At 39.0% G+C, this 27,535-nt stretch overlaps 2 protein-coding genes across 2 annotated transcripts; one reads left to right on the forward strand and one right to left on the reverse strand.

The window, feature by feature from the left end:
- Positions 1-1,376: 1,376 nt before the first annotated feature.
- Positions 1,377-6,146, reverse strand: nphs2 (NPHS2 stomatin family member, podocin; the record flags this gene model as incomplete). Its single annotated transcript, XM_061738996.1, has 7 exons — positions 5,747-6,146; positions 4,690-4,793; positions 4,220-4,292; positions 3,492-3,574; positions 3,159-3,418; positions 2,633-2,705; positions 1,377-1,517 (listed from the first exon to the last, which is right to left on the reverse strand). Coding segments are annotated over exons 1-7 (1,134 nt in total), but the record flags the coding sequence as incomplete, so codon positions are not given.
- A 4,995-nt stretch (positions 6,147-11,141) lies between these two features.
- Positions 11,142-24,184, forward strand: tdrd5 (tudor domain containing 5). The gene is made up of 13 exons (XM_061738997.1): positions 11,142-11,379; positions 13,212-13,414; positions 14,783-15,077; positions 15,187-15,350; positions 16,229-16,312; positions 16,687-16,743; positions 17,344-17,506; positions 17,800-17,937; positions 19,771-19,951; positions 21,757-21,966; positions 22,063-22,129; positions 22,743-22,943; positions 24,041-24,184. The coding sequence occupies exons 1-13, from the start codon at positions 11,151-11,153 to the stop codon at positions 24,182-24,184; spliced, it is 2,136 nt and encodes a 711-aa protein (XP_061594981.1). The 5' UTR covers positions 11,142-11,150.
- Positions 24,185-27,535: the final 3,351 nt, after the last annotated feature.

Consider the following 27,535-nt stretch of genomic DNA (forward strand, 5'->3'; position numbering starts at 1 on the left):
AAATACATTAAATGCTCAGATATTCTTAAGTGATAAAGCTCAGATGTGTTTTATACCGACTGTAAATGTGCAACCCCTGCACAAACTGCAGTGGTTGGATAATCTTTTCAGTCCTGTCTAAAAAATGGCATAAAGTATTGACTGTTGGGCCACGTGAATGGCTGACTACTGCAACCTAAATTAGCAGCAACGTATTATATGGGGGGGGCTGTCACAATATCCACAGATGCATTCAGTGCACGGCGTCGGAATGTGCACTTTTTCTCTTCTGTAGCTACGAGGACAATATATCTACACATTTCAGAAAGAACCACTTCACCCTGCAAATAGGTATAAATATAATATTTAATGCAGTGCTGCTTAGGGGTCCAAACAGTTTATATCGTCTTTCAGTATCAGTCTCTTGTATGGAGATGCTTTTTCATGATAATAGTTACTATAGATCAGGGGTCGGCAACCCAAAATGTTGAAAGAGCCATATTGGACCAAAAACACAAAAAACATATATGTTTGGAGCCACAAAAAATGTAAAAGTCTTGTATAAGCCTTAGAATGAAGTCAACACATGCTGCATGTTTCTATATTAGTTATAACTGGGGGGAGATTTTTTCTTTCATTTGCACTTCGAGAAAAAAGTCGAAATGTCAAGAAAAAAGTCGAAATGTCGAGATTAATGTTGAAGTACAATCTCGAGAAAAAAGTCGAAATGTCGAGAAAAAAGTTGAGAAAAAAATCAAAATTTAGAGAAAAAGTCGAAATGTCGAGATTAAAAAGGAAAGGAAAAAGGAAGAAAAAAAGAGAAAAAAAGGAAAAAAAGAAGAAAAAGGAAAAAAGAAGAAAAAAAGAAAAAAAAGAGGAAAAAAAAAGGTAAAAAAAAATTAAACATTAAAAAAAAAAGTCAAACATTTTTGAAAAGGCCAAGAGCCACTAGGGCGGCGCTAAAGAACGGCATGCGGCTCTGGAGCCGCGGGTTGAAGACCCCGGCTATAGATAATAAAATCCCAAAATGTTATACAATCTTATGCAGCGGAAAGTTGTCAACACTTTACATATCTCATGTTTTAGGGTCTGGGAGTTTACATTGGCCATGTCTCTTACATGAAACTTCCCTCCTTTATTTTTCACAGCACAACTTTTTCAGTCTTTTGTTGCCCCATGTTGATAGCACCAAATCCAACAGATCTTTTAAAATTATCATAAAAAAATGTCACTTTCTCATATTATACCTTTTACTACTTTTAAATAAATTATAGATGACGATGATAACTACCATTTGAGCAGTTAACATTCATTCACATCATTGATGAATCTGTCAGTGGCCCCGCCAAGGCCGTCTCTCCTTCTTCCACAGCAGGAGGAGGAGGAGGAGGAGGAGGAGGAGGAGGAAGAGGAGGGAGGTCAGAGTTCATGTTGAGCAGATCTGGAGGAAGTGGAAGAACCAGGGCAGGCTGGAGGTGACGGAGGGAGTTCCTAAACCCGCCCCAGGCTGACATCTCGCTTTCTGCAGCTTTCACCTGCTGAAGGTTTACAAAGGATCTCAGCTGTTTACCTGCATTTTGAAATGCAAGTAATTTTGCTAATAATACAGTCTCAAAGCAATTAGATGTGGTATTCTCCGTTTCTCTGGTCTTCTTTGATGGATAGACCTTTTTCCTCCCATTTCTGTTATAAAAATTCACCGTTTCAGTTTAATTACATTCATATTTGTTATTCAGAGAGGATCAGAGATCAGTGACGTGATCGATGATAAGAAAATCCTTTTGAACTTATTTAACAGCTGTTTGGTTAGATTAAACCTTTCTCCTTAAATCTCTTTCTTTCTTTTGTACACGGTCCCCATCCCACTTCAGGGTGACTGACGTCACACTTTTCTTACGTGGTCAGCTGTGAATTCTGTAGCACAAAGATTTAGAACTCGCTCTGCATGAATCTGTTAAATACTTTTCTCAGCTATTTCTGTGATCTACAAAGGAAACTCTGATAAAAACATGCTTTAGGGTCCAACAGCCCCTCTGTCCAGACTGCTCAGGCATCAGTATGCCTCATTAGTAAATAGGCGCATAGCTTGTATTGTATTGCAAATTACCAATAAAAAAACAAAACATAGTACTGTATTTTCCGCAATATAAGGCGCACCGCATTATAAGGCGCACTAAATATATGGTAAAATACTGTACTATAGTGGCTGGGATTGAGTTACGTATCTACCTGATGGAGCTGCGCTACAGGAAATCCTACAAAATCCTACAGCAAATGCAAAAAAAAAAAACAAGAAGAAAAGTACCATATGTCAAACTTTATTAACAAAATAAAAACCAGCTTTGCTCCGTCTCGTCAAAGTCGCCATTATGCGAGTCAGCGTCGCTGCTGTTGTCTTGAACGTCTGTGACGATTCCTGACGTTTTTAGCGCCATTACTTTGGCGACACCAACTACATTACCCACAATCCCCCTGACTACAGTAGCAGAAATTACCGCAATTATCATTTATAAGGCGCACTGCATTATAAGGCTCACTGCCGGTTTTTGAGAAAATTAAAGGCTTTTAGGTGCTCCTTATAGTGCTGAAAATACGGTAAATCTGGGTGATAAGATATTAAATAATGCAACCTGGAAGTGTTCCTTCCTCTCACCTGCTGTTGTCTCTTGGCCTCAGCTTCTGCAGCCAGACTCTGCTGTAACTCCACAGGAAACGTGAACTCATCTCTGATAGAAAGATCAAACACAACCAGTAGAGGAGCATCAGCACAAATCTCAACACCGATTTAAAGGAGCATGAGGCTCCTTTTAAGAAATGAGACTCATTAGCGCCACCCTTCGCCACGACGGCCGTCGGGGGTACTGCAGCCAACAGCGAAGCCGGCACGGGAGAACGGGGAGAACGTGCATGCAGCGTCATGTGACGTCACATCCGCAGGACAGCGCGGGAAATTCGGGACCGAATTGCAGCACATTTTGCAGCACACAGCCTGTTCAAGGCAACGGAGAGATACGCTAGAAGGCTCATTCTTTTTGGTTTGGAACGCTTCATCTGACATTATTAGAAAACTTAAAACGTATACACATTATTTTCATAAATCCTGCCTCAATCCTGCCTCATGCTCCTTTAAGGAAAAAGTGAGTTAAAAGACAACAGTTGGCATCACTCTTCTCGTTTACATGTCTGTCCTCTCCACCCTGATGCCCCAGCGACAGGCGACGGCGTCGACGGCTGCTCTTATCTGCTCCCCGATCCTCCGCCGGTTCAGCAGGATCCTGCTGGACGTGTGCTGGGCCACGGCGTCTCTGGACGCTGCCTGGACCAAACTCTGCAGCGTCGGGGTCAGGCTGAAGAGAGACGTGCTGCACAGAGCCACGTTCTCTATCTGGTAGTAGCACGCCACGCTCAGCTCCGGCCTCGCCAGGTCCTTCGTCACCACCTGCCCAGAAACATGTGAGGAATTAGAAGTCCACTCCGCTTTGTTTTATTGATCACGTGAGAGTCACTCTAACCGAATGAGGAGGAACCAACAGCGTTTTGAGTCGGATGTCAACTTTGTGACACACGTCAAGAAAAGGGAGGTGGAAAATCAGGCCTGAAGAGAAGAAGAAACAAAAAGAGGATTATTGATAAGGCCTCCATGCTTTTATTGTTTTTAGTAAGCTGTGACCTATAAACAGTACTCGAGTTGTAAAATAAAATCAGGGGGGATGGTGGATTTTATCATATGGGGTCAGATAATTTGTGCTGATTACAAATAATATAATATATTACAAATGATAGCACTGACCAAAACACCTGCAGAAATACTGCAGGAATGACAAGCTTTAAATATCCACTGGGCTTACATCAGATACATCAAAACACAACAATAAAAAACTGTTTTCTGAACGTATCAATATGATTCTGTCCTTCACAGGATAAGTAAAATGGATCACTGCAAAAACTCAAAATCTTAACAAGAATATTTGTCTTATTTCTAGTTAAAATGTCTCATTTTAGTAAAAAAAATCTCATTACACTTAAAACAAGACTCATCACTGGAAAAAACCATTTTCACCTGTTTCAAGTAGATTTTCACTTAAAATGAGTAGAAAAATCTGCCAGTGGAACAAGATTTTTTTGCTTGTAATAAGAAGATAAATCCCACTGGCAGATGTTCCTACTTATTTAAAGTGAAAATGACCTTTTACTCCAGAGGTTCAGCTAAATAAACTGAAAGTAAGTGATTTGTGTTGACCTGGTCCGCCGGGTTTTCCCCGCAGCAGGTGACCGAGTCTGAAGATCACGGCCCTCTCGTGCTCCCTCACCACCTGTGAATCAAAACCATAGCCTCCTGTTAGACGGCACAAATGAACGGGACACATTCATTGCTTAAGCATTTAGCTGATGTACAACGTAATTAGGTCTGCTTTTGTCAATTTCTCTGGTGTAACATCTAATGTGGAAAAAGATCGATTAATGGTGTCATAAAAGCCCCATTTGTCCCTACATTTTATTTCCTGTTGGGGTTTTTACTGCCTTTTTACAATTAAGAGTACATTAACGTTCCAGCTCAAGTTGAGTGATGACATGTTTTAGTATTATCAGCACTTTTTAAACTATTTTACTTTAAATGAATTCAGAAAACTTCTTTTGAAGATTCATTTAATAAATTGATTGTTTTGTACAGTGTCTGATCTCTGTTTGGTTTTAAGTGGCAGTTCATACTTTAACACAGAACCAGATGGACAGAGGGAGGAAGAGGAGAACGATAGCCAGGACAAAGACCATCAGCAGCCATTCAAACACTCCCAGGTTCCTCTGCTTCAGACCTGCAGAAACCCACAATGCTCCGTGTGAGGAACTCCAACCAGCAGTAATATAATAGTAATAATAATAATGGTTTAGATAACAGATCTACTTATGTTATTATAGAACTTAACAACAGCAGGAAACAAACATGCTAGAACAGGGGTCGGCATCCCGCGGCTCTAGAGCCGCATGCGGCTCTTTAGCGCCGCCCTAGTGGCTCCCTGGAGCTTTTTCAAAAATGTTTGACCTTTTTTTCTCTTTTTTTCTCTTTTTTTTCTTCTTTTTTAATTTTTTTCTTCTTTTTTTCTTTTTTCTTTTTTTCTTCCTTTTTCCTTTCCTTTTTAATCTTGACATTTCGACTTTTTTCTCAAGATTGTACTTCAACATTAATCTCGACATTTAGACTTTTTTTCTCGAAATTTTGACTTTTTTCTCGACATTTCAACTTTTTTCTCGAAATTTTGACATTTTTTTCAACATTTCAACTTTTTTCTCGAAATTTTGACTTTTTTCTCAACATTTCAACTTTTTCTCGAAATTTTGACTTTTTTCTCGACATTTCAACTTTTTCTTGAAATTTCGACTTTTTTCTCGACATTTCAACTTTTTTCTCGAAATTTTGACATTTTTTTCAACATTTCAACTTTTTTCTCGAAATTTTGACTTTTTTCTCAACATTTCAACTTTTTCTCGAAATTTTGACTTTTTTCTCGACATTTCAACTTTTTCTCGAAATTTTGACTTTTTTCTCGACATTTCAACTTTTTCTTGACATTTCGACTTTTTTCTCGACATTTCGCCATTTGCCTTCATTCTAAGGCTTATACAAGACTTTTCATTTTTTGCGGCTCCAGACATATTTGTGTTTTTGTGTTTTTGGCCCAAAATGGCTCTTTCAACATTTTGGGTTGCCGACCCCTGTGCTAGAATGATTAGAAATAAATACAAATAAACCATCCAGGCTTCAACTCACCATCTTCCTGTCCTGCTGCTTCCAAAAGCCCCAAGTTCTCCTCCTTGACCTCGTCATCTCTAACACTGTCTATGTCCACCACGGTAGTTTTCCCCTTAGCTTCTTGCTCCATCTCTGCCTCTGGCTTCTTCTTCTGCAGCCTCTCCTTCCTCACAGATGCTGCAGCGGGGGTCTGGCCGGCCACCGGAGGTCTCTGACTCTGGCGTGGGCTTCTGCCCGGCTTTGACGCTCCCCTCTCCTTCTGGGGCGACATTCTTGACGGGTAACTGGGCTGGATGCTTGAGGGGGTTTCCACGCTGGCTGGAGGTGCTGGGGTTAACAGCGTATGAATCCTTCCTCTGTGGCCGGAGAGGCTGGAGTCAGTGGTGCTTTTGCCAAATGAGGCTGACAGTTTGAGCATGGGAGTAACGCAGCAGTGGGAGGGAGTGACACTTGGCACCCCTCTTTCTGTTTTCAAATTAATTCACATCAGCAAACCTGTCATCAATGTGGTGTCCTCAAAAACACGACAAAAATACTCATGATAAGCTGTCATGTCCAAATCATCTCTTATTTTTTATGATTAAAGCATCAGCGGACAGGTTCATCCCAACAATAAATATTTAACTACAATTGGCCTTAGTACAATTTATACTTTAAAGCACTAATAAAATGAAAAACTACAGCAGTGCTGACTGTTTAGCTCGGTTTACTTTCTAACCTTAAATTTGATGACTACAATTGTTTGCATAACTTACTAGCCTTTTGGGAAAAGCTATAATTGTATAACTTTTTTCTTTTATTGCTGATTTATTGTGCTTTTATAATTGCATGCAATAAAAGATTGATTAAAACATACAGTCTCATACTTCCAAGTATTTGGGACCATTAGTTTCAACTGCTTCTCGTCCAAGGATGTGTGGAAGTGACTGGTGAGGGTTAACTGACGGGACGAGGTGCGTGGAGACGCAGGGAGTCACAGGAATGTCCACACTTGGGAATGTGCAGACTCAGGATTTGAGGAAATGACTACCGCTTTGTCAGGAAAAGGCATTCAGCATCCTCCCCAATTTATGCTTAATTAACTTGATATTTACTCTATAAGCCTCTTGTTAATGTTTTCAGTGTCAATCTCACAAACATGAATTACAGGCAGTACTGTAATGCTGTAATTATAAATGTGAGGGATGAGTTATGCTGGGGTTTCTATAACATGACATCAAAAAAAGAGGAGGGATGTTTCTGTGTCAAGACACAATCTCATCTTAAATGCCATTTTCGTGCAACGATCAGGGTATAAAGTAAGTGGCGATCCTCCCTTCAGGCAATATTCCCTCCCCAGTGTGTGCAAAGCATCTAAAGGTGGTCCCTGCCTCCACTTTGCAGACCACGGTCATCGACAAGCACCTGATGTCTCCAGTTACTGGCTGTTTTATTCACTCCAAACATTGCACTGAATAAAAATCCATAAAAAGATGACGTTTCTACCTGGTTATTTCCTTGGAAACAGTTTCCCTGTCACTGCTGACTTTTGTAGTGCTACGAAAACACTCTCCTATGCCCTATACACAAAACAGCAGGGCAGAATGAGGGTTTTACAGTGTCAGAAGGTTGTGTGACTGCCGTTTTATATCAAATCAAATCAAATAAAACTTTACCCCCCCCCCCCTTTAACTTTTTTTTTAATTCTTATTATTCTATAATAATTTTTTTTATTATTTATCTATCAGTTTTCCTTATTTTTTAAAACAATTTTTTAATCCTAGCCCACATATAAGAAGAAATCTGAGCAAAAACATTTATTTTGTTGTTTTGTTTTTGTACTGCTTGGTTTGTCTGTTTGTAATTTTTTTTTTCTTTTTATTATTTATTTTGCACTTTTCATACAATAGTAACACAAAGTGCTTTAAATAATAAAATCAACATTTAACATAGAAAAACTCACACACTCATGGTTAAAAACACATCTGGTCATTTTCACACACATCCTCACATTAATAGTCATACAGCCCACATAGACATTAATACATAATGCTGAACATCATAAATACATAAATAAATAAATAAATATACAGTACAGACCAACAGTTCGGACATACATCCCCATTTGTTTGAATGAGAAGGTGTGTCCAAACTTTTGGTCTGTACTGTATGTGCAAAGTGAATCTGCTGAATATTCGTTTCTAGCATTAAACTGAAAATTATTGCTGGTATTGTTCTTCTCTTTCTTTATTTTGTCAGTATTTAATAACAAATTGTGATCTTTGTGAACAGTTATGGCATTATAAGCATCAGTTAAAATTAACTTTGGGTTGACAGTAGTTCCAAAAGGGTTTCGTTTTGGCCACAATTTCAATGAATGGGAGTCATTGAGAACTCATCTGTCCTTGGTTGTTTCGTGCGGTGCATATATTTCTTATCATGTATAAAAGAGGAATTATTGTCCACTTTTGGCCTGCAACAACAATCAACCGTCACAAAAAAAAAAACAAACCGAAGTGTTCCTTTTCGTAAATAAACGATCTGTGGTTACTAGGCGCATGTGGTCATGTGGTTGCTCAGGTGCGCATGCGCCGTTGGCGTCAGGTTGATTCTTAATTGACAGTAAACAGATAACTGAAATAATACTTGTCACTTTTTTTTGTGGTTTTTAAATTTTATCCAAACAGAAGTTTTGAAGAAAGAAAAAACAAGTGAGTGAGTCGTTGACTGAGCGTTTTCTTTTACTTTGAGTGCCGTTTTTAGGCGAGTGAGACGCTAACCACGTGTGCGGTTGTTGCTACCGCAGTAGCTTCAGGTGAGCAGCAGGTGAGCAGCTGCAACAACACACACCTGGCGACGGCTTTACCTTCTGACACATTTCTGGGGAAAAGAAAACTATTTTTACGATTTTGGTAAGGAGAAACTAAGCATTTGTTCTTAAAGTTTTGCCGTTTTCTTTTATTTTTTTTCAAAACAGTCTCCAGGTGCGTCATTTACATTCATTACGTCATTACGTCATATTACTTAGTTAGTATAATTGATTGGAAAGTCCAACACTGGTGTTTTCCTCCAGTATTTTATATAATATATAGAAAATATATATTATATATAAATATATATATTATATAATATATAAAAATATAACATCTTATATTTGATTGGAAAGTCCAACACTGGTGTTTTCCTCCAGTATTTTATATAATATATAGAAAATATATCTTATATATAAATATATATTTTACATAATATATAAAAATATAACATCTTATATTTGATTGGAAAGTCCAACACTGGTGTTTTTCTCCTCGTATATAAGAATAAAAACGTTGTTTATGGTTTCTAAATAGACTCTTGGCCAAAGTGAGACTACATTAATTGATAAAGATCAGGCGGTCATGGTCAGCTTTCCTGAAATATGCCACAGTGGGTTTGTGTCTGCGTAAAATAGATGAATAGATAATAAAATATATATAAAAAAATATATTAAATATAAATATATATATTTTATATCATATATAGAAAATATATATTATATATACATTATATATATATATATATATATATATATATATATATATATATATATATATATATATATATATATTTTTTTTTTTTTTTTTATATAATATATAAAAATATAACATCTTATATTTGATTGCAAAGTCCAACACTGGTGTTTTCCTCCTCATATATGAGAATAAAAACATTTATGGTTTCTAGAAAGACTCAGAAAGACACTAGAAAAACACATTTTTCTTGATTTTTTGTGTTTTGTTGGGTGTCTATACATCAATTACACCCAAAAAACAACAAACTTTTAACATTCAGTGTATTGTGTGCTTTCTGGGATTTTCCGCATAACTATGCAAAAACGGCGCATGTGGTTTGGTGGCGGGCCGTTACGTAGAGACCCGCTAAATCACCGCCCCCTCCACCCAGCTCCCTGCCTCCTCTCCTCTCCAGCGCACCATAAAGGCTGATTTATGGTTCCGCGTTACACCGACGCAGAACCTACGGCGTAGGCTCTGCGTCGATTTAACGCAGAACCATAAATCAGGCTTAAAGGGAAAGTTCGGTTTTTTACAACCTGGACCTTATTTATGCCATTTTTTATGGTTGTATACTCACCCAGAAAAGTTTGGTGTGATTTGGAGTCCTTCGGAAGATATTAGGAGGTTTTTTGCGAGCCGCTTCTCCGTGTAATGGAGCGCATGAGGGCATAGACGGACGCAGACGATGCAGCGTCTAAATAACACATGATTGCCACGAAACTCGTTCATTTCTTTTATGAATCACTAGATCTGCTTCCAGGACCTGTTGTAACATTGTGGCGCGGTCTGTGTATTAAATAAATAATAAATTTCCGTTTGTAAACAAGACCTCTGAACTCATGACGTCATCTCTGTGCGCGCGTCCCAGACACAGCTCCGTGTACAGCGGGAGTTCGCTACTGTTAGTTTACTGTTAGTTTACTGTTAGTTATTTGAAACATGTCTGAATATTTGTCAAATTCTGAGGTTGTGGACGACGACTTTGAATATGATGGACGTCCTTACCGTTTTGAGCCGGAGTATACGGCTAAAGAGCTCACGGAACGGAGGACAGAGTGCGCGCACAGAGATGACGTCATGAGTTCAGAGGTCTTGTTTACAAACGGAAATTTATTATTTATTTAATACACAGACCGCGCCACAATGTTACAACAGGTCCTGGAAGCAGATCTAGTGATTCATAAAAGAAATGAACGAGGACTTAAGATAAGGGGACAGTGCTGCTTGCATGCCTTTATTTTTATGATTGTTTGCTGTGGACTGCTTCGCCTTGCTGCTTTTCCGTGCATGCTTCTTCGCCTGTCGCTCCCGGCTTAACTCTCCGACGCCGCTGTGAGCGTATGGCTTGCAGGGAGCTACGGTCCTCTGGTCCCGGTTGGACTTCATCCCCGGGCTGTAGTCGCCCTGTCTGGGCTGTGTGTGTGGGTGTTTGTGGTTCGGTGTGCACTTGTGTGTGTGGAGACGGCAGAAGCGTGTAGCAGTTGGGTTGGAGGAGGTTTGGAGGAGGAGCGGGGCAATGATTGACAGGAAAGGGGGAAAAGGACCCGTTTTTCACGGCGCAAAAAAACACCGTCATAAAAAGCCAGGAATGGAGTACTGGAGTGAAGTTTTTCTTGTTACACCCTTTTAGACACATTTTAGGGATGTTGGCCAAGACTTTTAATAGTGTTAAAAGCATGTTAAAAATGATGTCACAATACCTTTAATGATATACATTACCTAAAATGCCTGAAGTATCAAAATGATCTATATTTTCATTTGAGAATCAATTTTTGAGCATACAGTCTGGTATCTGAAGTATCAATATTTCAGTATCGATCTTCACATCACTAATGTTTGTGCTACACTTGACCCTTTGTCCCTTTTGTCTTTTTGAGACTCCAACAGGCAAAATGAGCCAGGAAGAGGTTTTAGGCAAGCTGAAGAAAGATCTTCGCTCCTTGCTCATTTCATCCAAGATGGGTTTGAACCCCGAGCGGCTCAGACGAGACTACATGGAAATGTTGGGGCATCCGATGCCTCTGAAACTCCTGGGCTTCAGGGACATTATGGATATGATTTATAACATGCCTGATGTAGTGTCTGTTCACCAAGGGCCGGACGGCCACCCAATCCTGAAAGGTAAAGCTTTTCATTCTGTTGAAAGGGGTGAACTAAAGCTTAACAGTGAGTGAGGTCGGCCTGCCAAAATCAATACAAAGCATTGTTGACTGATTGCAGTCTCCTCAAACAATATTAGGCATGTTTCTTAGCTATTTGTATTACTTTCAATTTCCAAAATTTGGACACGTGGATATCAGCCGATGCTGGACTTGTAGTCAAGACCGCTTAAAGCGAGACCAAGACACTACCGAGACCAAAACTAGTTCAGCTCAAGACCGAACTTTTAAGTCTGGTGTAGCGTTAAGCCTTACCTTATTAAATTAAACCTTTTTCGGGTCGTGAGTAGGATAAACACGGGGACAACTTCTGCTGAGTTCCAGTGTACTTTAATGTCCCTCAACAGTGTAGGATTTTAGAACATCAACACAACACCTAGTGCCGTACTGTGGCGTATCACTCCGCCCAATCTAAAACAGACTAATCACTACAGATAAACTGACTAGTGTCATTATACTCCCTGATTTACATCAGAATATAAAGAATATATTTATAAAATAATGAACCCTGAATTACCAAAATAACCTTCTTAACAAAAATAAATCTCCTCTTACACTTATAAGGTGAGCATTAATCAATCTTTTTTTATGATGTAAAATTGTATGTATTTATTTACTTTTATTTATTTATTTAATTTTAGTTGTTACATTTCTGGAAAAGAAAAAAGTCAAATCATACATGAACTACAGAAACTATTCAGTTTGTGGCAAAATATTTGTACTTGTATGAAACTGAAGATCATAATGCAAACCTGACATTTACTTTTAGTTCAGTTTGTGGAAAATGGTTGGCCTGGCTTTCTCTTTAAAACTTAAACAGTTATAAAGCATTACAAACTGTAACAATAGGGCAAACACAGTATTTTTTTGTATTTTGTATCTTTCAAATAAAAGACAATTTTTTTCCAGTCATATGTTCCTCATGCAAGGTTGTTAAAAAAATACTGCTATAATATCGCATCGCATCGTTATCGTGACCTCAATATCGTGTATTGTACCGTATCGTGAGATTAATGTATTGTTACACCCCTACTAACTAGTCCCAAAGTCCTCCTAGCAGAATAACCAGCCTCCAACACCCCCCTCCAGCTCAGAAAAGGAATGAATAGTAAATGTTACTGATTTAAATTGGACTTAATTTGTAGATTAAACGAGAATTAAGGATACACACAATTATCGACTTGAAATTGCATTATTTCCATTATAGTAATCAGATTACACCGTATATCAGCATCAATTAAATGGATCTAATGCTTAATCAATCACAACGATATGCGAATATTATTCAAAGGCCAATGATGCCATATATTTATTCAAACTAGGCTGTTATAAACACAAAACTGTAATTAAATACAGACATAAGCAGATGCACCAAAACATTAAATCAGATGCAAAATACAAATACCGGTAGTTGTACATTAACAAGAGGAAGAACTGCTGATCACCAGATTCTGTCACCTTGGTGTGCAACGGCATCTCAATGATCCGACCAAAACCACAGGAAAGTGGTCTCGAGAACTACAAGTGTACCCAATTCACACAGTTATGAAACGAATAGTAAACGCAAATTAGTCACTATTTCCTCCCCTCCCTTTCTCCTCCTGACTGTTAATCTTCTGTCTCGACATTTAGCACGCTGTGATTATTTAAATAGCAACTGATTGTGAACTAAAGCTTAGTGACTGTTACAGCACCAGAGTGTAAGCCATAGCACTTCATTTCTCATTTTTTTTATTTAAGCCAGAAACTTCTGTATAATATTTCACCCCTTCATGGTTTCCTCCCACGTCGTAGCTGTGAGTGACGAGTCCACCCGCAACATCGAGGAGTTGGTGGCCAGGCAGAAAACGGCTGTCAAAAAGACCGGGAAGGGACGTTACAACAGTTTTCCTCACCGACATTATGGATTACCCCACGTGGTTCTCCCTAGGAGAGGTAACGCTCCCCCTGCTCTTCATGCCCAGCTGAGAGCACAACTGCGCATCCTGCTATCTCAGGTATGAATCAAATGTAACTTCTGAAATGTTTGTGTTTTTATTTACTTGTCCTTATCAGCACACATTTGCCAGTTTGTAATAACCCAGATATTTGAATAGTTTTGGACGTTTTCTTTTTAATTACGCTATGTTAAGTTATTCTCTCTTAAAGCAGCTCAATGTAACTTTCAGCTTTTGTTGAGTTTGGCGGCTCCTTTGGACAAAAGCGGTAGTGCTTTACCAGAAAGAACACTACATTTCCCATGAGCACCAGCGCGTACTGCCGGAAAACTCCTGTCCCCGTCGCGTGCATTTGTTTTGATAGTGAATGAAATAAGACGGGACGGACTTTCAAAACTACTTTTCTGTTTTCAGCGGTCGTTTGTAGGATGGATAGTGAAGAGGTAATGTATCTATTTTTGGCTAAACAATATAATATGACGATGTTGAAAATCATTAAGTTCAACTTCGTTTTATTAGTGAAGTCACCCCCGCCCCCCTCTCCTGTTTCAGCATTTCTACTGCACCTTTTTCCTTTCACGTTTTTTAGATAGAAAATTAGTAGTCCAACATACTTACTGACAAAATAAAAAAATACTTTATAACCTGTGAGTAACTGAATGCCCATTCCTTATATTTTGCAGATCAGCCCTGCACAAATATACAGTTCTCAGGAAAAATACTAGAACCCAAGACGTATGTGAAAACATTCTAATTTTGATTCTTATTGAACATAGAACTCTACATTTACATATGTATCATAACAATTCTGTCGCTCTTGTCGGATATCCCTCCTTGTCTTTCATCTCACGCCAGCGAGTGAACGCCGGGTCAATGTTTATTCTTGTCCCGGCATTTTTTTTTTCTTCTTTTTTTCGTCCTGGCATTTAGCTTGTTACTCTCCCACTTTCTTTTTTTTTTTGCCTCCTCCGATAAAACTTGACACCAGCTTCTGCGGAGCTCTGCGCTCCACTTCCCGCCCAGCTTTTGTCTCGACTACGAATCGGGAAGGAGGGGGAAGTGACGTATGCCGTAAAGCAGTCAAAGCCGTAAAAATGTGTAGTTTTTTAGTGTGGAAGTGTTCCTACCATGCTCCTCAAAGTTACATAGTGCCAGTGGAGGCGATACAGACCCCTCAGACCATGACAGAGGTGTCATTAAACCTGTTGGAAGTTGATGTACCATCACAATGACTCTGGAAATATTATATTAAGGTGGAAAAGTTACATAGTGCTGCTTTAAATGAGACCTAGATGAATTAATTGGAGAATTCATGGCAGTCAGTATTTGATGCCTTGTGAGCTTCTGTTTACATATCTGGCTGTGTAGTTAAGCATACTCAACCACGGAGAAATGGGGGCTTTCATAATGCTGTTTGTGCTCCTCTAGGGTCCAGTTAGGCTGTCCGACCTGGAGGCCAGTTACATGCGCTGCTTTGGCTACATGCTGCGTGTCCACAATTATGGCTTCTTCTCCACTGGAGAGATGCTGAAAGCAGCAGAGGACCTGGTGGTCATCCAGCAAAGCAGGCTAGGCTCAGTTTTGATCCTGAGGGAACACCTGGTACCCGCTCTGATTCAGACACCGTTTGTCCCAGGATTGAGGACCGGACCAATCAAGCCAGCTTCCATACAGTCATACGACAAAGTTCTGGTCCCAGCCAATTATCAAGGTGTGTCCGCTGGTAGTTGGGTTCATGAAGACGCTAAACTCATCAGTTCCCCCCAGATATTTATTTATTTAATCACTGTTGGCATTAACCTGGCTAATTAAACCACCTTTGTGCTCTCCAGCTGAAGTTCCTGTGCAGCAGAGTCCACTGAATCCCCCAAGTGAGACCACATTGGATGCTGTCCGTAAAGAACCAACAGTCCAGTCAGGGACGGTTGAACAAACCGATGAGATCAAACCAGTGGCAAGCCAAGAGAGTCAGCGCTTTCAAAAATGTGTCCGCCAGGTTGGTGGTTATTGGAAAAGAAACTTTCTTTTTTTTTTAATACTTTTTATTTTGTCTTTTTCAAGTTACACAGAAAGGAAAGAGAAGGAAAAAAAAAATTATAATAATAAAAATAAAAAATGATAGTAACAATCATAACATAACTACCTGGGGGAGATGTAATATTCTGCCATTCTTTTCTTTCCCTTCTTTAAGGGCATGGCTGGGATTTGACCTTAAATGTAGACCATTTTTGCCACTTTTGAGCAAAATCCCTTCCTCCTAATTCTCAAACAAAACAATGTCGAGCATTGTCTCAGCGCTGGGGGATCGCTTCTCATCCAGAGTCTTGTCAGGGCCTTCTTAGCAGCAACAGTCAATATTTTGAAGAGGTAGATGTCTCTCTTTTCAGTGACTTCAACAGGCATAAGTCCCAGATATACAGTCCTTGGATCTTTAGGTATTCTCAGATTTAGAATTTCCTCCATTGTTTGGAAAACATTATGCCAGAATAATTGTATTTTTGAACATGTCCAAAAGATATGAGAGTGATTGGCTACTACATGATCACACCCACGCCAACAATTCTGTTGTTGTCGTGTTTGTTTACTCTTAAGAAAATAAACTTTCTAGGCGCACCTGAAAAATAATGTCAGCTGCTTAATAATTCAGCATCATTCAAACTTATTTTAAATTCCAGGCTTGATGGATAGCCTGGACACAAACCCAAAATGACGTTGACAGCAACAGAAGAGCTGCATAGTTTTAGCACTGTAGGAGCCTTGTTAAGCATTCACAGCATGTTAGTTCAGAGATACAACCGCTGAATTAGTTCAACAATGAATCTACATATTCTGTTATTCTAACGGTGGCGTCCTTCCTCTGCTCTACTGTTTCAGCTGGAGGAGCAGCTTCATCAGCAAATCCTGGAGAATGGAGTTGCTGGCACTGTTAGTCAGGAGCTGAAGGACAAGCTGCGTAAGGTCAGTCTTCACGCTGGTAATGAGGAACATGTCACATGGCCCATTTCAGTCATGCACATGCAGTAACAACTTTAAATCTTTCACACACACACACACCGGCTTTCTCCCAAGTGCACTGACCGTTATGGTTCATGTGTACACAACAGCACAAAGTGCAAAACAGCTGGGAAGTGGCATGTACCCAAGGTTTAATACAGTAATTTTTTGAAAATGGCTTTCAATTGCAGTATTTCCAAGACAATAACATCTTAGGGGAGAGAAAGGAAATCATCAAGACGTACTAATTCTGGCTGATATTTTTAGTGTGGTATATGACCAAGAAATGTGCTATAAAGTGGTTATAAAACTCATAAAATGTCTGCAACTCTGTTCAGGTTGTGGGTCAGAAGACAGGTGGATTATCAATTCATGATCTACCAGCCGAATACAAGGTAAACAAAAGTTATCCTTTTATATGTTACCCGAAATTATTTTAAACAAAATAGTCCTGATATGGGTAGTACAGAATATCACTTTTTTGCTGGAACATGAGCTTGTGTTTTGAGAACCAGCGACATATAAATGATATGATTTTTGCCTATCGGCTGCATGTTTCTTTAAAGTTTAAACCAAAGCTGCATTTGAGCGTGAGAGATTTTTAAATTAATCACTTTAGTATGCAGTTCTTTCTGGGTATATTGTGGCAATCTGCACACTAAAGGAACAAAACATATATATATATATATATATATATATATATATATATATATATGAGCTGTCCATCACAAATATGCTTGTCAGTTAAAGTGATTAGAGAGAAGAGACATCTCGTGTCCATGCTGCAAAAGGCTATTTTTTACATTTTCTAATTGAGTTGATGGCTTAGAAGTTAGGTTTTTACATGTGGCAATCAATTATTTTGAATAACTCTGCCCTTAGGCATGAAGTTGTGCTTCTTAGTCGGGGTCCTTCACCAGATCTGTGAAGAGCTTATTAAAAATCTTCTGAATAGTGTTTTATTTATTTATTTCTTTTTCCGTTTCCATCCATAGAAAGTTTTTGGGGAAGAATTGCCGTTATGGAAGAGTGGCTTTGTCAGTGTCACTGAACTTGTTGACGCCCTCAAAGATACTTTCCACCTCCAGCCAGCAGAGGATGACAGTGAACATCACTGGAGAGTAGTTCTCTTGGAGGACGGTGACCACGCACAAGCAGGTGTGTAGCTGCATGCACACCAGGAATTGGTTGAAACCAAATCACTTAATTGTGTGTAATATCCAAGATTTAACTAGCTTTTAATCAAGACATTTTAAAAAGTTATTCAAGCATTTGCAGTCAAGATTGGTAAAGAAAATATACACACACAGACATTATTTATATATTTTTACTTCAAACTCCAATGTGTCATACCCTGTAGTCATAACTTTATTATGATGAATAGTGTTCCTAGTGTTACCTGACATACTGAATCTCAGCTAATAAGTGCTTGATCTTTCGTTGTTTTCAAGTTAACAGCTACTATCTGAACTCTGGAGATTCGCTTTGGGAAGGAAAACTGGAAGGAGATGAGGAAAATATCACAGCAGACACGGATACCAGCCTGGAGAGCACAAGCTTTTCTGAGACCAAAGACATGGTTGGACAACATTTAATTTTACAAGTTGCAATTAAATCCTTTAAAAAAAATAATAATAATAATAATAAAACATAATTGCCTCTGAATTTAACTATTAATTGGATATATAAATGTAGACTATAATTTAGGGCATTAAGAAAAAAAATGACTCATTTGACAGAAACATGTTTTCCTACCTTTTTTTTTTATATAAACTTCCTCCCTTCTTTATAAGTTTTGGTTTTCTTAGAGATTTAAGCTTTTAAATCTGTGACTTAAATACTGTAACAAATTTGACACTTCCATCCAGTGGGTGGATGTTATCATGGCACAGTTAACAAAATCAAGATGTATTGTGGGACGTGTCATTATGATCCACAATTCTAAAACAAAAGAGAATTCTGTTGTAAATACATATACTATAAGGCACTTAAAATCCTTAATTTTTCTCAAAAACTGGCAGTGCGTCTTATAATCAGGTGCGCGTTATGTATGAATTTTGTTGTGCTTACTGACCTCGAACCAATTTATTGTGGAACACTGAGTTCCAAAATCTGTCAAAATGAGTGTGACTTTGGTAGCGACGAAGCCGCTCCGCTAGATTGAAGATCGGACCGTTCAGTTGACACATTAAAGTCAGTCCTTGGTTGGATACCGGTTGCAACGTCAGACAACGTTGGATAACTAATTATGTAGTGCTGGCAAGCAACCATCATCCAACATCTAGTCCATGTTACTGTACCTTACTATGATTAGACGTCAGCGTTAGATTTTTAGATTAAACCCAATTTTCAAATCTACATCATAATCCAATTATAATCAAATGTTGGAATACAACGTTGTTCCAACCTCACACTTACTTCAGGTTTCCGCATTCGCTGGTAACAATGAACCAATTAGAGAACAGGACGTATTACGGCGCTTACCTCCACCACTTTTTATACAGGACTGTCTCAGAAAATTTGAATATTGTGATAAAGTCCTTTTTATTTTCTGTAATGCAATTTAAAAAAAAAAAAAAAAAAAAAAAAAAAAAAAAATGTCATACATTCTGGATTCATTACAAATCAACTGAAATATTGCAAGCCTTTTATTATTTTAATATTGCTGATTATGGCTTACAGTTTAAGATTCCCAGAATATTCAAATTTTTTGAGATAGGATATTTGAGTTTTCTTAAGCTGTAAGCCATGATCAGCAATATTAAAATAATAAAAGGCTTGCAATATTTCAGTTGATTTGTAATGAATCCAGAATGTATGACATTTTTGCATTACAGAAAATAAAGGACTTTATCACAATATTCAAATTTTCTGACACAGTCCTGTAGGTGGATTTGTGGAAGACAAATTATTTAAAATGTGAAAGTAGTTTTCTGTTTTAGTTACGACTGAACGATATTCTGAGTTATTGTGAACGGGTTGAATAAAGTTCGACTTACCAGACTGTTTTGTTTTATATGTTTTATCATGCAACTTATGACCCGATGCGCCTTATGATGAAAATAGACCCTTTTGTTGGGATTGCGCCTTAACCTGTGCTGCACCTTAGGGTCTGCAAAATACGGTATTTATATTGTATGTTGTCCCCGGCCAGAAAAAAATAAGTTTGAGAAGTCTGCACTCGATGTCTCAATTTAGTTCGGTGGTGTAAAGTTCCACCACAGTAAAAACGAACGCAAAACAACAAAACAGAAACACGCACAAATGAACCTGGTACAAGTAGAAAACCTCAAGTATTTCAGAGAATCACATGGGGATCAGAATTCCAGTTAGTGAATATTTGAAGAACCATCACTTCGTAATTTTGACCACTGTCACTTTGTCTCTGCAGCTGTCTGACATGTGTGTCATCCAGGCGCAACGCAGCCCTACGTTGGCTCCGGATGCCCTGCATAATCAGCGCCTGAAACCCCCCTCACGTTACAGCCCTCGACAGCTGGTGGAGGTCTGGGTGGAGTCCATAGAGTCACCTGGACATTTCTACATCCGTTTCAGTGAGAGTGAGGAGGCTCGAGCCATGGAAGGCATGATGATTGAGATGAGGTGAAAAAAAGAACTTGTCAGACAATAATTTTTTTATTTTTTTTTTATTTATTTATTTATTTATTTAAAAGGGACAACGCACATTGATTGACATGACTAGTTGAGTCCATCATGTAAATGTGCCAGATTTAGCCATACAGGCTAATTTACATCTTTAGTCCCTGGCAGGTTGATGGAATATATAAAAACATTGAAAAACACACACTAAAACCCTAAAACACATAGTACAAACTATTAGTAAAACCATGACACTCCGAATAATGACAAACAACATAAAAGAATTATAGCACACAAACACATTAGCTCACACAAAAGCACATAAACACAAACGGGTATAAAAACAATAACCTGAGCCCTATACCAGATTATGACAGCATGTTTGATTATCCAGTAACCACTGTTTTATGTTTTTAGAGAATGAATGAAGAGATGTGATGTTCCTTAGTTGTACGGGTATAGTGTTCCAGGTATGAGCTGCTCGATAGGAAAAGGCTGGCTGCCCAAAGGCACTTTTTCTATGTGCAGTTTTACAATCCCCTCTGGTGGCAAACTCTGCTAGATGAGTTTTGATTTTGCTTAATAAACTCATTGAGTGGAGGAGGGGGCAGACCATGAAGGATTTTATAAACAAGTAAAATGTCTGCAAACTTAATCATATTTCCCCAGTATAAAAAAACATATTTAGTTAAAATATTACAATGATGATATAAATGTTTTCAAAGCCTGCTTATAGAGTTTTTCCACTGATTTTAATGCGGTCCTACCTGTCCGCGACCAGCTGGTAAGACAGTAGTTCATGTGCGAGAGAATCATGGCGTTGATGTAGGGCTGGGCGATATATCGAGATTTTAATATATATCGATATATTTTCAAACGCGATATGGTACAAGACAATATCGTTTATATCGATTTAATTTTTTTTTTGATTTTGATATAGCTTATTTGGTGACAAATTGACTTGAATGTTTTATTTGAGATTTGCACAAATGTTTTGTTATTTGCACAACTGTCAACCTCAGTGGAAAAGTCTGCCTGTTACTGTCTACATTGTATTAATTGCACAGTGTATTTTAATTTAATTGTTATGCAGGAAAGGGATATTTGTTTTATTTTATTCAAGAATCATTTTTATTCTCTATATGCAGGCAGTTTATTTTTATTTCATTTGTTTTATACATTTTGATATTGTGCAGACCTCTGTTAATAAAGGAACCTGTGTGACATTTGGCACGAGGCTTTGTATTAAAACTGTTTTTTTAAGGGTTTGCCTCAGAAAAAAATGAAGCTAACAGAGATGCTATGCTATAATGCTTTGGGGGAAACCCCAATTATGGCACAGAAAAAATATCGAGATATATATCGAGTATCGCCATTCAGCTAGAAAATATCGAGATATGACTTTTGGTCCATATCGCCCAGCCCTACGTTGAGGTATAACTTTGCAGCCTCAGTTGTTAGATTATTCCTGATGTGTTTAAAATTTACCAGATTAAATTGAATTCTATTCACAACTTTTTTAACTTGGGTTTGAAATGTGAGTTGTGAATCTATTACTATGCCTAAATATTTGATCTCATGGGCTACTGATAGTGCTACAAAAACATATGAATCTGGATCTCTATTTGCAGACTTTGAAAAAAAACATACATACAGTTTTATCAACGTTGAGGAGTAAACAAGAATTTGTCAACCAATTAGTGATATTGATCATTGAGGCTGTTAGTTCCTCTGCACCAACTCTTGTTGCTGTTCCTAAGTCATTGAGATTGTGTTTCTCCTCTTTCTTCCAAACTCTCATCTGATAGACGATGTTACGCGTGTCCTGAGGTGTCGGACCGATACCGTCTTCCTGAGGCTTTTATCCGACGGGGTCAGGTCTGCTGTGTGTCCCCCAAAGGGATGTGGTTCTACAGGGTGGTGATCCACCAGCTTATCAGCCCCACTCAGGTTGAGGTGTACTATGTTGATTTCGGCAATATGACAGTGGTCCAGAGCTCCAGCCTCAAGTTCCTCAAGTACGGCCTACCAGACGTATTACATAGTTTTTTGTTTGTTTTTAAAGCTGTTATGTGTGTGCTTTCATTGAAATTGACCATCTTTCCATTTTCTAGGTCAAGTTATTCAGTTCTTCCAGCACAAGCTGTTCCAGCATCACTTGCTGGAATTAAACCCAGCTCAGTAAGTTTTAAAATTATCACAAATTTATTTTAATTTTAAATATATATAAATATATATATATTTTAATTTTATCACGCTGAGCAGGTACTAGTGTAAAAGCGAGTGAAATGTTTACTGTTGTCTGTGTTGGTGCACTGCACATATTGTGTTGTACACATAATTATTACCACAGGAAAGCTTAAGCTGGTAAACTACACGTACTCTAAGTCGTCTCTAAGAGTCTCTAGATTGGTCATTGCACTTTGCCTCAGCCTGCAATAAGACAGACAATTCATGATACTTTCCATCTCCTTATTTTTATACCTAATACTAAAATGTCAGTGTTGTTTACATGAGAAAACAATATTGACGAATTTATGGATTTCACACTGATCGGTGATAGGCAACATCGGGATCGGCAGATACTGCTTTTGGTGATCCGCCCTCAATATCCTGATCGGTGCATATCTAGTTCTTACAGAGCTGGAAACTCACAATCATCATTCTTCCACAAAATGTGTAAAACTATAGCAATGCACAGTATCATTAAAAGAAGGTAGACTTTACTTTCAGCAGCAGCTCGGGGTTACTGCACTTCAGTTTGAACTGGACACATGTGGTTGGTCATTTACAGGGGAGCTGGACGACGGAGGCCACGGCTTCTTTTGAGTCATTTTGCTCTAATCGCACCCTGGTGGGTGCTCTGGACTCCTACAACGGAGATGTTCTGCAGCTCTACCTCTGTGACACACACACTGAAGAGGATGTCTATATCCATAACGTTCTACTGAGCCAAGGTCACGGGACAGCCTGCAGCCCTGCAGCCAGCGGAGCAGTGAGTCACACACACACACACACACACACACACACACACACACACACACACACACACACACACTGCAGTAACAAATACCAGTTTTAGATTACCTGGCAAGTGTTTGAGTTTGAGTTTGTTTATTTCGATCAGCAAAAAAATAAAAAGTCCTTCCAACAAAACAAAAAAAGGTTACACGGGTCTGACCGAAAGGGTTAGGGCTGAAGCTAACGAGCTTATAGATGCCCTAACCTTTATACCATCAAATCATATATAGCATGCGTATATACAGTACGCACACATACACATTGATGCATTCATGCTTGCATCTACACCCATATACAGTGCACATACTCATATACACATAGATTTTTACACGTACACACATACCTACCACCTATACATATAAATACACAGCCAATACCAAACATAATACCAGAGATTCACTTCAATTTCCCCCAAAATCGTGATTATATACCACCATGTCTATACATATCCAGAGTATTGTTTTTAAATTCTTTTTTGAATTGCGCAATATTTTTACTTTCTGTGATGTTGTCAGGTAACTTATTCCACAGCTTCACCCCATGGGTGTACAATCGGTTGTTTGAAATTCCATCTCCCTCTTAGCTCATATCCTCCTTCTCTATCACTAAACATTTTTTGTATATTATCAGGAAGTAAATTATTTCGTGCTTTATACAAAATTTTAGTGGTTTAGTGGTCTTGTACTTTTGTACCAAATCCCCAAATTTCATTTCCTGTGATTTTAAAAACAGAGCATTTGTGTGTTCATGATATCCTACATTATTTACTATTCTTATTGCTCTCTTTTGCATGTTGTATATTGTCTGTAGGTTGCTTCTGTAGGTGTTCCCCCATAATTCAACACAATAAGTCAGATATGGTAAAAACAGTGTACAGTACAGTGTTTGCAGTGATTTGTTGTTCAGAATGTGCCTTATTTTGCAAAGAATCCCCACAGTGCATGCTAACTTGGACCTGATATATATGATATGTGGTTTCCAGCCAAAGTGTCTTTTAGAATAAGTTTAAAGTCCTCTAGCTACATATATATATACATGAGTTAATTCACTGATCATGTTTTCATTCCTCAGCTATGTGTTCAGGACACTCCAGTGAGTCTCTACTTGGGGGAGGGAATGGTCGATTTACCAGAGTTGGATTACGAGCTGATCGCTTCCATCGAGTCAGTTGACAGATCTGAACAGTCCATCCTGTCATCACCGAAGGTAGTGTGATTGGTTTTAGGGGGTCAGGACAGTACTACCAACTAGGGCTGGGCGATATGGACCAAAAGTCATATCTCGATATTTTCTAGCTGAATGACGATACTCGATATATATAGATATTTTTTCTGTGCCATAATTGGGGTTTCCCCCAAAGCATTATAGCATAGCATATCTGTTAGCTTCATTTTTTTCTGAGGCAAACCCTTAAAAAAACTGTCAGTTTTAATACAAAGCCTCGTGCCAAATGTCACACAGGTACCTTTATTAACAGAGGTCTGCACAATATCAAAATGTATAAAACAAATGAAATAAAAATAAACTGCCTGCATATATAGAATAAAAATGCTTCTTGAATAAAATAAAACAAACATCCCTTTCCTGCATAACAATTAAATTAAAATATACTGTGCCATTAATACAATGTAGACAGTAACAGGCAGACTTTTCCACTGAGGTTGAGTTGTGCAAATAACAAAACATTTGTGCAAATCTCAAATAAAACATTCAATTCAATTTGTCACAAAATAAGCTATATCAAAATCATAATTTTTTTTTTTTTTTTTTAAATAATCGATATAAACGATATTGTTTCGTACCATATCGCGTTTGAAAATATATCGATATATATTAAAATCTCGATATATCGCCCAGCCCTACTACCAACGCCCCACCACATCAAACCATTATTCCACATTCAGAAGCTTTTTTTTTAAATTCTATTCTCAATGATTGGATGACGAGAACGAAATAATGCAAGAAAAGGAGCTGAATCGCTCAATAAAGCAGTCCAGATGTTTATGTAAATGATTTTGCTTTGGAGAGTATTTGTGGTGTTGGGCCACCTCAGGCAATGACACTTACAGCTTCTGCAGCATAATCTGAAGCTGTGGGTGGAAATCATGGGTGAAGTTAAAAGTTGTACTGTCCTGTGGCTTAAGATGAACCTTTTCTAAATACTTGTTTTCCCCAATCCTAAACAGTTTTTCCACCCTAGTCTCATGTCTTGGATATGACAGATATCCATTCAGTGAACTACAATTACCTTCACGAAATTATGACTTTATTACAGAACAAATTATTACAATATAAATTACATTTTACAAAGCTCTTGTATTGAATGAAAGCTTCTGTTTGAATCAAATAGTTCAGTCCTTTTAAGGTTGTTAGCAGTCTAATCGTTCATCAGTCTTATATTAATAGCCAACGTGATAATTATATGAAGCCATTATTTAGATTTTCTTAAGTTAAATATAAATGTAAAGATACAATAGTTGTTTTGATGTCTCAGGCTGAAGATGAAGAATTACCTGCGTTGGAGTTTATCCACGAGATTGAGAGCATCTCCGACATACAAGTAAGTAAGATCATCACTGCAAAGCTTAAAGTTGAAGAATTAAGCTATTAAACTGAAAACCCAGGGGTAATATTACCTTAACTGTGTTTTGTTTATTTCAGTATGAAGGTAAACCAGTTACTTTAATTAATTTACAGGCAGCTTGTTTGTGACAGTTCTGGTAATCAGAGCTTTTAGACTTTGTGCATAGTCATACTTTCAAATGGGGTTTTAATGAGAGTACTTAATCAATTTAAAAGGAGAACTGTATAAAAACTAAAGAAAGTTGGTAACAGTTTAATGGTGTCTTTATTCATGTTATCTTTCAGAGTATGGAAGCCAGCCCTTTGCACGTTCTGCTAAGTGACATATCCCTCACTCGTAGTGAAGAGGAGGGATCTTGGACCGACGTATCACTTCCTCCCACCCCGACCTCTGACCCTCCTGCTCCTTATGATCTAGTTCAGAACAGGACAGACCCAGTTCAAGTGAGATGATCTTTGTTTTAGAGACCTCTCTTAGGCCCTTTCTCAGTTTATTATTCACTTCTAACCCCCTTTTTCCCCGTCTTCAGACTCAGATCATGACTCCACCACCAGCAGAAGAGGTGACGCCAAAAGCCCCAGTTACCCCTTTGGTTCAAACACCGTTGCTCCTGAGAACGCTGGGCCTCCACACTTCTCAGCTGGGCAAAATCCAGGACTACAGGCAGGGTACAAAACGCATATCATACTTTCTTCTCTTCTTTTTTAAGCTACATTGTGATTGCTTAAAGGGAAAGTTCGTTTTTTTACAACCTGGACCTTATTTCTGGCATTTTTTATGGTCGTATACTCACCTAGGCAAGTTTGGTGTCATTTGGAGTCCTTCGGAAGATATTAGGGGTTTTTTTGCGAGCCGCTTCTCCATATAATGGTAGTGAATGGGGCACAGCGGGACACAGACGATGCAGCGTCTAAATAACACATGATTGTGAAAAAAAAAAACTGTTCCCAGCATCAACATGTCTGGTTGTTGCGTATACGGTTGTACGAATCGCTATTTCACCGGCGGACTAAAGTTTAGTAGGATTCCGACAGGATCACGACCACTTCAGAGCAACCGGTGCTCCTGCGGCGGCTCGTACCTTCAGGGACAGCGGGACATCGAAGTCTCTGGCCCGCAGGAACTTGAGGAGGAAGCGGTCGGAGAAGCCGGCGGGGCCCCCGGGGACCCCGCACACCCGCTCCGCCCGTTGCCGCAGGCTCTCCAGGGCCGGCCGGAGCCACTCCGGACCCTCCGGGAGCTCGGGGAGCCGCTGCCGATCCTCCGGGAGCTCGGGGAGCCGCTGCCGATCCTCCGGGAGCTCGGGGAGCCGCTGCCGATCCTCCGGGAGCTCGGGGAGCTGCTCCGGGAGCTCTGGGAGCCGGTCCGGATCCTCCGGGAGCTCGGGGATCCGCTGGCCGCTCATGACCCTCTCAGTCCGGGTTGGAGGCTCCGCAGCTCCGCGGTGAGGGGGGAGGGACCGCCCCGGGACGACAACCCATTTGGCCACTTGCTAACGTCTTCAACCCACTCATTAATAGAACACGGATCTGGAAGTCGGACACCATTTGTCAAAGTCAACTTGTTAAGGTAACATTCGTGATCTTTAGTTGATAATCCCCTTGCATAGCTTGACACGCTGTTTATCTCCGCCATACTTCCGTTGCCAAAATGCGCACGCATACGTTCTACGTCATCATTGTTTACAAACACAAAAAGGGTCTATTGAAGTTCACTATAATTCACTTTTGTCATTTTTGCCTTTCAAGTTGGATTAGTGAATCCGTGTAGTTGTCAAACTAAGTTAAACTATTTTTTGAGCTAGTAAAGCTTTATCTTAGTCTCTCAACCAGCAATGAACGGTATGTTCATTTAGGTCGGTCTTCTTCTGGCATTTGCAAAACGTCCACAATGCAACAGCTCAACGTTTATCTGGCACAAAAAAGCCTCATCTCATAACACCAGTCGTGGCACCTCTCCACAGACTTTCTGTGCAGTTACAA

Source organism: Cololabis saira, chromosome 13, assembly GCF_033807715.1.
Source record: "Cololabis saira isolate AMF1-May2022 chromosome 13, fColSai1.1, whole genome shotgun sequence".
Classification (NCBI taxonomy): Eukaryota; Metazoa; Chordata; class Actinopteri; order Beloniformes; family Belonidae; genus Cololabis; species Cololabis saira.